Consider the following 11,439-nt stretch of genomic DNA (forward strand, 5'->3'; position numbering starts at 1 on the left):
TTTATCACCTGTGGGTAGATACTTTTCACAAAGTGATCACTCTACATCTGGCCATCAGTCCTCAGCCTCAAAAGAAACCTGCACAAGGCTTTCAAAAGATGAGCCGGGGAGCTTAAATTGATAACTTCGCTAGCCACTAAAAACCATAAAGACAGACACTGGATTTATGGCTTATTACAACAATCTGTAACCCACTAACCCCCCTTTTTGTCCTGTGACTACAGAGGAGTTAAGTCACTTCACCTTGAATGGCCCCTTAGAATATGTGCTAAATACTTTTGCTAGACAATCTGTTTGATCTTGTATTTAGCTGTGATGCTCTTCACTGGACTGCTAAGTGACGCTGGGCAGTTAATTCCCCTCTCTGTGCCTTAGTTTCCCTATTTGTAAAATGGGCTAATGATACTGTCCTTGTTTGTAAAACACCTTGCGGTCTACTGATAAAGTGCTATATAAGACCATGGTGGTATTGTAATGTTATTTATTATTATAAATACCATTACTATTTAAGCAGAGAGTCCAAAATTGGAATTGATGCGGAGACTGAACTGCTTTTTCTGCTTTTGCATGACCAAGTATATTAGTGAGTCAGTGGTTGGGAAATTTTGCACTCTTTCCCCATGTCTTATCAGGTCATTTGGACAGACAGGGGATGTTATCTTCAAGCCTATTAATCCTGCACCTTGCACGAACATGAAGCACATATTCCACTTACATTTTTTTTTTAACAGTTCATTGCCATAAAAAAGTGGGGGTTTTGTTTTCTCTTTGCTACAGGAATTATCTACTGTTTTTCACAGAAGGACTCAGAGCAAGTTACCATTAGTTTGCAGAAACTGGGAATTAAGGCAGATGCTTACCATGCAAATCTGGAGCCCAAAGATAAGACCAAAGTTCACAAGGGATGGGCAGCCAATGAAATCCAGGTTAGGTATACAATTACTTCTATAAAATTATCAGACTTAAATAACTATATAAATCTGTATCCTGATGGTTTAATGGTTATACTCCTGTTTCAGGTGGTAGTGGCAACAGTTGCATTTGGCATGGGAATTGATAAGCCAGATGTGAGGTTTGTAATTCATCATTCAATGAGCAAATCCATGGAGAACTACTATCAAGAGAGTGGACGTGCAGGTATTGTGAACAAGTTGGCTCCTACTGATAAAGGGAATAGACTTCCATAAACCAATAATATTGTGTTCGTTGTTATGCTATTGTAATAGAGTTCAGAGGGCCAGGTGGCCTAGTGGTTAATGCACCTGGTTTCTAGTTCCATGGTTCCCAGTGGGAAAGGCATTCAATCTGGTTCCTAACCCTTGTATGTAGCTTATCTTAATATCCTTACCCTCTCCTTTCTAGAGTGTATAGGGAATAGACCCTCCTTGTACACTGGAAAGGGCTGGGGAGGAAATGAAGCTTATGCCCCTCCTGCAACAAGGGCAGTTGTTAGGGGAGCCCAGGTCCTCCCCCAGCATCTCCAAGTCCAATATAAGTAAAAGAAAAGACAACTAAACCTTCAGCCCCAACTGGTCTCAGCAGGCAGTCTTCTTCCTCACATGGAGGCTTCTTCGGCATCCTTATTCAGGAGCCTGCAGAGTAAGTCTGTCTTCTTCCCCATTCTGAGCTGAGTTGCTCCCTTTTAAGCTTCCTTTCCAGTTGAAGTGTGCTTTGTAGGTCTGGAGGGGTAGGACTATCTGAGCGCAGTATTATCCCTTCACCCCTTCAGGCTCAGCATGGGGTTTTTACATCCCATCACAGATTTGTCATTGCAGTATGTTGACACAGAGCATTAAACAGTAATAAGTCACCAGGACCAGATGGTATTTACCCAAGAGTTCTGAAGGAACTCAAATATAAAATTGCAGAACTAACAGCTGTGGTATGTAACCTATTACTTAAATTAGCTGATGTACTAGATGACTGGGGGATAGCTAATGTGACAACAATTTAAAAAAAAAAGGCTCCAGAGGCCGTCCTAGTAAGCCTAATTTCAGTACCAGGTAAATTGGTTGAAACTGTAGTGGAGCACAGAATTATCAGACATGTAAATGAACATGATTATTGGGAACGAGTCAACATGGCTTTTGTAAAAGAAAATCATGCTTCACCAATCTACTAGAATTCTTTGGGGGGGGGGGTCAACAAAAGGGTGATCCAGTGGATATAGTATACTTGGACTTTCAGAAAGCCTTTGACAAGTCCCTCACCAAAAGCTATTAAGCAGAGTAAACAGCCATGGGGCAAGAGAGGAGGTCCTCTCGTGGTTCAGTAACTGGTTAAAAGACAGGAAACAAAGGTTAGGAATAAATGTTCAGTTTTCAGAATGGAGAGAGCTAAATATGGGGTCCTACCAGGACCTGTACTGCGACCAGTGCTGTTCAGCATATTCATAAATTATCTGGGAAAAGGGATAAACAGAGGGGTGGCAAAGTTTGCAGAAGATACAAAATTACACAAGGTAGTTAAGTCCAAAGCTGACTGCAGAGAGTTACAAAGGGATCTCACAAAACTGGGTGAATGGGCAACAAAATGGCCGATGAAATTCATTGTTGATAAATGCTCACTGGAGAAAACAATCCCAACTAAATGTACAAAATGATCCGGTCCAAATTAGTTGTTACCACTCAAGAAAGAGATCTTAAAGTCATCATGGCTAGTTCTCTGAAGACAACTGGTCAGCGTGCAGCAGCAGTCAAAAAAGGTAACAATGTTAGGAACCATTAGGAAAGGAATAAATAATAAAAGAAAAAATATCATAATGCCACTATTTAAATCCATGGTATGCCCACAGTTCTGGTCACCCTATCTGGAAAAAAAAGATATATAATAGAAATGGAAAAAGTACAGAGAAGGGCAACAAAAATGATGAGGGGTATGGAACAGCTTCCCTATGAGGAGAGAGTAAAAAGACTGGGGCTATTCATCTTGGAAAGAGGTGACTAAGGGATGGGGGTATGATAGAGGTCTATAAAATCATGAATGGTGGGGAGAAAGTGAATAGGGCAGTGTTATTTACCCCTTCATATAACACAAGAACCAGGAGTCACCCAATGAAATTAATATGCAGCAGGTTTAAAACAAACAAAAGGAAGTACTTCTTCACACACTGTGTGGAACTCATTTCCAGGAGATGTCATGAAGGCAAAAATTATAACTGAGTTAAAAAAAGAATTAGATAAATTCATGGAGGGTAGGTCCATCCGTGGCTATTAGTCAAGATGGTCAGGGATGCAACCCCATGCTCTGGGTGTCCCTAAGCCGCTGAGCGCCAGTTGCTGGGACTCGTGGACAGTGGATGATCACTTGATTGCCTTGTTCTGTTCATTCCATTTGAAGCGCTTGGCGTTGGAAGACAGGATATTGGGCTAGGTGGAGCATTGGCCTCACCCAGTATGACCATTCGTATGCTAATATATGTTGTGCTTTTGGCCTGGCTCTCATTTACACTTAAGGCCCCTTTACACCATTCTGGCAATTAAAGAGGTCTTAAAGTGGGCATAAATTACATTTACACTCACTGTAAGGGCTATTTACACTGCCAGAGTGGTGTAAAAGAGCCTTAATATAAATGAAAATCTGGCCCTCTGCCTTTTGTTTTTTAGCAGATTCTTGTTTTGTGACACCCATTGTTACCAAAATTACTTCATGACATGCAGATTGTTGGCTGATCAGATGTGTGCTATTTGTATAACTACTTGGGATGTTTGACCCATGAGTTTATCGTGCTTTTCATCCCAAACTCTCTCTCAAGTGATCTCTGAGCTCTATATGAGATTCATTTCTTTCACCATGGAAATGCAGCCACCTGTTGGGTATAGAACATCAGCTATTGACCAGTGCACACCAACACTACACATCTGAGGGCTAAAAGGGAGTAATACCATCCTAGCTAATTGAAATTACAGGGAGAATTTTGATTGGTTCGAATTTGGTCAGTACACTAGAGTTAAAAGAATGTTTACACGACCATAAATAATGAAGACCTCTGTTTTGTTTCATCTGAAAAATGACATCTCCCACAGAAATACCCCTTAGCACCTGCTGTAGTGTTGGTTAGATATTGATTCAGAGGGAATAGTGACATAGAAGAGGGAGAATGCAACAGCATAAACTGAGGAAAAACTCAGTGATACTCAATAATTGGAAGGCTGGATAGTTGCTGATTTTCCTTTGGCTCGGTAGTAACGCACAAACTCAGGGACAGGATTTGAAGTTACGTGGAAGGCTTCTGAAGACCTCATGAAGAAATTGACTGAGATTTGAACACTGCCTTTTCTTCATATGTATGTTAGGCATCAGCTTCAGTACTGGCATAAGAAAGGCACAACTTCTACTGAAATCAATGGGAGTTTGCATCTGCTTATGCTAGTACTGAACTGTTCGCAGGTCATGTCAGGGATGATGGCGTGAATGAATTAAAGCTGATGAGGTAGGGACCACCAGTTAATGGCTCTAACTGCTGCCCCTGGATGTTTAGTGTAAATTCACATTACACTGGTGCTGCTTACACCTACTTAAACTTTGTTTTATGAAAGTTTATGCCATTGCTTATGTAACTACTGATTTGACTCACTCTTCCATGTGGGGTGTATTTACTCCATCTGCATATGGCTGAGTTTTTGGCCTATAGTCTTTGAACATGAAACCTTCCTCTTTTTTCCTGCATCCAAATGAAATGATTCTTTATGCCTAACTGTGATAAAATTTCATAAGTGTTCAGGCCTTGCCAAGGTTATGGGAATGGGAGACAAGTGCATGCGAACACCCAACAGTACGTAGTCCTACCAAAATCAAAAGGAAAAATTGTCACTCATCCTAGCTAGATAAAGCAGTATTGTTGTTAAATAGAATGCTTCGTTAGAGTATTTCCACAATGTGATAGCAGCACTTGAGGTTTTGATCCTCGATAGATCAGGAGGTGTAGTGGCAGTTAAAAAGCTGCCTTTGTACTGAATTATTTTTTGTTGGCCCTCTTGGAGGCCTATTAAAATGGCTGAAATTGTGTATCCAACAAATATTTGATATAAAAATTCGTTTGAATTGGATTAATGTCAAAGCATGTTTTTCAGGAGGGATTTTTCATAAGCACCAGTGCTTACCTATCTCTGCTTCCATTGACTTCTGATGTATACATTAAGACTGTACTGGAGACTAATTCCTTGTTATAGACTTTGAGAGCATATTTTTCAGGGTGTATATATACATAACTCCTTACATAGTATCTGCGTACATTTCACAATGATGATGATGACCAGTGTGACACTGGCTTTCATTTTGAGATCTCACTGTACATCCTTTGAACCAGAATATACATACAGAATCCAGAGATTCCTGTAAATCCTCTGCACTCCCTTGCCAGTTGGCATGAAGCGGTTCTTGGGTCATATTTGCATATTCATAAAACATTTCTTTTTTGTTCCTAACTTGTGAAAAGTCTAAATGCAAAGTCTAAATGGTGTTTCAAATGCATTGTAGGTCGAGATGACCAGAAAGCTGATTGCATTTTATATTATGGTTTTGGAGATATATTCAGAATCAGCAGCATGGTAGTGATGGAGAATGTGGGGCAACAGAAACTATATGATATGGTATCCTATTGCCACAACATGAACAAGTAAGTTATTCTGGCTTTCTGATCGGTTATTTTATTTTTTTAAATAACTTTTCTTCCATGTTTATAGATATTAATAAGGAACAGTCACATATGCCAAGATTTGTATATCTGAAGCTCATCACATTTGATCTAGCATATGAAATAAGAGTGTTAACTTACCACTCACTCTCTCTCGCTGTTTTAAAAATGTGCATGGTAGAAGTAGTTGTATTACAGCTGTAAAAGAAGTCAGCCAAAAGCATGTAGGTTTCAAGCCCCTTTCAGTGTATGTACTGGAACATTTTGCTTTTTTTTGCTTTGAGATATCAATACATAATAGTCAGACTGGATCGGAGTCCTGTTTAATCTGATATGCTTCAGAAGAAGGTGGAACTCCTGCCCTCGACAATGTTCTTGGCCAGTTTAGTGAATACTGTACAACAGGGGTAGGGGAAAATCTTGGCCTAATCTCACAATCCAGTTGATATTCTGAAGCATTAGTATCAATAGTCCTTGTCATTTTCATCCTACTTACTGGAATTGCAGATGCTGTTCATTATCATGTAACTAATCTTTCCTATTTAAATAAGCTGTTCACTCAACAATAGTCGTAGCAGTGAATGCCATAGATATTCATATGTTGTGTAAAACAGTATTTCCTTCTTGAGTGACCGCTTTTTCTTTTTTTGAGACAAGATAGGATCACTTAAGTGGCTTTCTCTGCACCATTCATTTGATGTAATATATATGTGCATCTGTATTTTACAATCTTACTTTTGCCTCATCTCTAAAAAAAAAAAAAAATATATCTATATATCTCTCTATATATCTATATCTATACTCTCAGGTGTCGCCGCGTATTGATTGCTCAGCATTTTGATGAAGTGTGGGATTCTGCAAACTGCAACAAAATGTGTGATAACTGCTGTAGAGAGAAGCTGTGTAAGTAAACTGATGTTTAATCTGAAAGCAGACAGTAGGGTTACTATATGCTTCAAAGAAATGTCCAGTCTAGACAAGGTGTTTAAAGTCTTCTAAAAGGGAATTCAACTAATCGGTCAATCATGTAGGCAGGGTAGTAGCAGTGCCTATTTATTAAGGTTGCTCAACACTTCCCGTTGCAAGACCCTGTTTTCATTTGCTTATAAATTTGCATAACTTTAACCATTTGGGCTGAAATTTTCTATGCTGCTGGGTATCTTCCTTGAGCTGAATTCTTAAATTTCAGCCAAAACAGTCCAGCTGTTTTCAAGAACTAGACTAAGGGAAAACATGTTGTTTTGCCCATGTTAAAAATATATTCTGATGTCCTTTTCTTTGAGAAGCTCTAGTTGCCCTAATGCTTTGCAACAGGCACTTGAAATTTGGCCAGGATAGCTTTTGTGTCAGATGTGCCTTTTTGCTGTCCCAGTGCAAATCTGCCCAAATTTGCCTATCTCTTTGGAAAAAAATTATGTTCACACATGCTCATGCCCTGTGTAGTGTCAGCTTGGAGTAAATCCTGATTCTCCAGTCCCCAGCTCTGATCACTAGATTACATTCCTTCCCTGTGCACTCGTGCGCGCGCTCTCTCTCTCTTTTATTTTTCTTCAAATGATAGGCTGGGAGAGACACATATGAAGATGTTTGAATGACTTTTTTGGCATAACATTTTTGGAATTTGCTTGTATACAATACTTTTTTTTTTATTTTTGTAAGTAATGAAGTATTTGATAATAATTAGAGATGAGGCTTGAACAGTAAAGTTCAGATCTAGAACTGAACATAAGCCTAGTTTGGATATTCAGATCCTGGGTTTTTGTTTGGACCTGTATCTAATAAGAACTGGTCAGTGAAAAATATTTGAAGGATGACCTACCTGTCTGATTGCTATTTTATTCTCAATCTCCTGACATAGTCATGCCTGTGGGGAACCTTACCTTAGTAGCATTAGGTCAGGGTCTGGGCAACTTGCCGTGAAAAAGACACTCCTTTCAGTGACCCACACTGGATGCTGTTACAGTCTGTCTCATAGCCACTTCTATCCTTTTTTCCATTGGAATAAATTTGTTTGAAGCTTTTCTGTTTTTTAAAAGAAATGGGTATTCTGTCTCTAGTCTGTAAACTCCTAAGACATTTCTTGCCTCAATTTATATGCGGTAAAGCTCTGTGTAACTTTACTTTGCTCTGCTCTGTAAATGTTTCAGAATAAATACCACCGGGGGGAGAGAGAACCCAGTTGCAAATAATATATTACCTAGTTTGTGAGTCAGCAAAATGCCACAAATAACAAAAACACTGAAGTCACATCACATGTCCAAATGAGATTTAAATTGCTTCCTACCTAAATTAGGAGACTTATTCATGACAAGCTACTATGAAATCCATTTTAAAAAAACTAGCTGGATGCATCAGCTTTGTTATTTGAAATGTCAGTGTTGTTTCTAATCCCATTAGAAGGTAGCTGGGAAAGGTCTAGAATTCTAGGTAGAATTTGAATACTAAAAGCTGCAGTAGTATATCAGCATTTCAGATGACTGACAAAATAACCAGCCTGAGCCTGCAAAGACTTGAGCACATGCGTAACTTTATGCTCGGAGTAGTGCCACTGAAATTGACTATTCAGTGTGTAAAGTTCAGCATATATGAAAGTCTTTGCAGGACTGGAGATTAAATTATTAAGTACAAGCATAAATGTGACTTGAACAATACATGATAATCACAAACATCTAAGTTCAAAATATTACAGCGGTATAGAATTGATTTATATTTTATTGAAAAGAAACATCTCTGGCACAGTATGCTTTGTTTTGAAGTAATAAACCTCTTCTTTCCCTTGTAGCATTTGAGAGAATGGATGTAACGGGATACTGCAGGGATCTAATCAAAATACTAGAGCAAGCGGATAACATGAGTGAAAAACTCACTCCACTGAAATTAATTGATGCCTGGCTGGGCAAAGGTGTGTCAAAGTTAAGAGTGGCTGATGTTGTTCCTCCAACGCTTCCTCGTGATGAACTGGAGAGGATTATTGCCCATTTCATTCTGCAGCAGTATCTGAAGTATGTGTGACTATTCATTCTTCCCTTTGAAATTTTCTAATTACGGTAAAAGTTGTGTTATCTGGCACTTTACCAACCAGAAAGCTCTAGAAACCAGCATTTTTGATATCTCCCAATACAAATCCTCAATAGGGTTGCCAGGTCTCCGGTTGTCCCGCTGCTTCATGCGCTGCCCCCGCCCCAAGTGCTGGCTCTGCAGCTCCCATTGGCTGGGAACCGCGGCCAATGGGAGCTCTGGGGGCGGTGCCTGTGGGCAGAGGCAGTGTGCAGAGCTGTCTGGCTGCACCTCCACCTAGGATCTGAGGGACATGTTGCTACTTGTGGGGAGCTACCCAAGGTGAGCACTGCCCAGATCTGGCATCCTGAAATCCTGCACCCTAACCCCCTGCCTGACCACCCCGTCCCACACCCAAACTCTCTCCCTCCATTGGTAAGTATAACTCTTAGTTAACTTGAATTTTTGACTAACCAGCTCCCCCATGCCTCCAGCATGCTGGATACGAAAGCTTTTACTGACCTGTTTTCTCTGCAACAGTGCTGTTTTGGTATAATATCACAAAAGTGGATGTTTTAGCAATTCCTTCATTTCAGAAACTTCTAACCTGACTATAAAAAGTTTGCACAGAATATTATTTTTCTGTTTACTCTTGAAAAATAATCTGTATGTCATTTTTAAGACAGAAAAGTTGAAAACTTAAAAAAAAAAAAAAAAAAAGACATTTGTGGCTTAAAGTAATACTTTTGCTTTTGTAGTTTAAAAAAGCTGCTGCTGCTTCTTTTTTTGGGGGTGGGGGGGTAAATGCTAAATTTGTTAATGATAGTCCCCAATCCTGGAACAAGTGCCACTGAGGCAAACTAACTGTTGCACTTGTGCAGCACCACATTGACTGCATTGAGATGAGATGGGCAAAGAAGATTGCTTGTGCAGAACCTATTGCACCATTAGGGGTTTACTGGGGCATGTGAGACTTAAGAAAACACAATGAAAATGACACAGATTTCATTTTGTAACCTGTGATTCCATGGATGTGTGCTGCTTTCTTTTCAACATCAGGACCTCTGAATATATGGGACTCTGACATCCCGTGATCTTAACTTTCCATCATGAACAAAAAATGACAAAGGATTTACACACTTGACCTTTATGAGCCTGATAGGACAGGAAGGTTGATGGAGTCAAAACGTTTTTTTTTTTCCCTCGCTTAATGTCCAGATATCATATTATTTGTACTCCACTAGACCAATGAGAAGTGCCAAAAAGTCAGCAAAATAAAGTGGGCACTTTATACCTTAATTCAAGAGCCAATCCTGCCAACTGCCATTTTAATTCAGTGATTATTTGCTTGCATAGGTGCAACAGGATCAAGGAATTAGTGGGGCATCTATTCATAACAGTTCCTAAATGTCTCCATTTCCCCCTCATATCTACTCTGTTCACACTACTCCTGTTACCAGTTTTTTCCTCTGACTGTGGCTTATCTTTTGCAGGGAAGACTTCAGTTTCACAGCATTTGCTACAATATCCTACTTGAAAATTGGACCCAAAGCTGATCTGCTAAAAAATGAGGCACATGTTATCACCATGCCCGGGAGATCAAACAAAAAAAGTGTTGACAAGGTATTTGTGTGTGTGTGTGTGTGTGTGCGTGTAATATATATACTGACTACTTATGTGATTATTTTTCCATTAGTATTTACCACAGCTGGTTAGTGCCTGTTTACTATGTGTAAAATTAAGAATGTTTTTTCCTCAGTGCATTCCCCCTCTACCTCATTAAATATGTTTCTTTTGATCCTTTTGCAGTAGTGTCTTTTCAATTACACATTTTAAGATGCAAAATGTAGGAGGATGAGGAGGAGGGGGGAAAGTTCAGTACTGATTTTAAAAAAAAAAGTTCAGAAGTGTTTGTGTTCTCTTTACATTTCACCTGAGCGGATTTACTCATTCTCACTGTGTGTGATGAATGCATTTAGAATCATATTTCAGCAAGAATAGAATTCCAGGTAATATAAATATTAAACCACAAGACTTACAATTGTCATTGTGAACCGTCTCTTACAGATTCCACATTAGGCATTATAGCGATGTTGATTTATATTTGAAACCCTTTTGACAATAAGAAGTCGAAAGCTATGTAGCTATAGCAACATATTCTTTCCAGTTATACCTATGCAAATCATTAGCAATGCTATCAATTTTAGTTGAGGTAATAGGAATTAACATCTTGTTATGTAACAAGAACGTGGACCAGTGTTTAGACTTATTTAAAATAATTGTTGCTGTAGTCACTATTAAAAATGACTGAATCAGTCTGTAAATGCTATTTCAACTTGCCTCTCTATCCCCAATTAAAATATAGATTAACAAGAGTGGCACTTACATAGAATTAGGGACCACTTACATTCTATAGCTATTTGGACATAACGTTAAAATAGGTACAGATCCTGCCACATTTTGCTCATGAAAGAACTGTGCCACGTGAGCAAGAGTTTACAGAATCAGACCCTTGATCAGCTCTAATGAGGCTGCAATTGGTTGCTCAACAGCCATGTTGGCTTTATCGTTAGCAGGAACTGATCATTTGAATGGATGAAATAATAACTCTGTTGACTAGACTGAAAATCTCAAGTATCTTACATACAGCAGCTTAATATGATGTAGCAACAACATATTCTATGTATTTGTCACAGATGTTACTGCCTTTAAAGGGGTATTTCAGGTTCAGCTGAATCATTCTTCTGAATGTAGCAGGTACTGTGGGCATAATACACTGTTAATGCTGCCCTGTACACATTATCTTT

At 39.1% G+C, this 11,439-nt stretch overlaps 1 protein-coding gene across 3 annotated transcripts in view; it reads left to right on the forward strand.

Annotated features, from left to right (window-relative positions):
• Positions 1-11,439, forward strand: part of RECQL (RecQ like helicase) — a 31,798-nt gene that overhangs the window by 13,828 nt on the left and 6,531 nt on the right. For all 3 annotated transcript variants that reach the window (XM_074937880.1, XM_074937872.1, XM_074937864.1), the window contains exons 9-14: positions 778-926; positions 1,020-1,137; positions 5,479-5,617; positions 6,444-6,538; positions 8,418-8,637; positions 10,126-10,255. In XM_074937880.1, coding sequence (XP_074793981.1) covers positions 778-926; positions 1,020-1,137; positions 5,479-5,617; positions 6,444-6,538; positions 8,418-8,637; positions 10,126-10,255 — 851 coding nt within the window. The remainder of the gene's footprint in view (positions 1-777; positions 927-1,019; positions 1,138-5,478; positions 5,618-6,443; positions 6,539-8,417; positions 8,638-10,125; positions 10,256-11,439) is intronic.

Source organism: Natator depressus, chromosome 1 (assembly GCF_965152275.1).
Source record: "Natator depressus isolate rNatDep1 chromosome 1, rNatDep2.hap1, whole genome shotgun sequence".
NCBI lineage: Eukaryota > Metazoa > Chordata > Testudines > Cheloniidae > Natator > Natator depressus.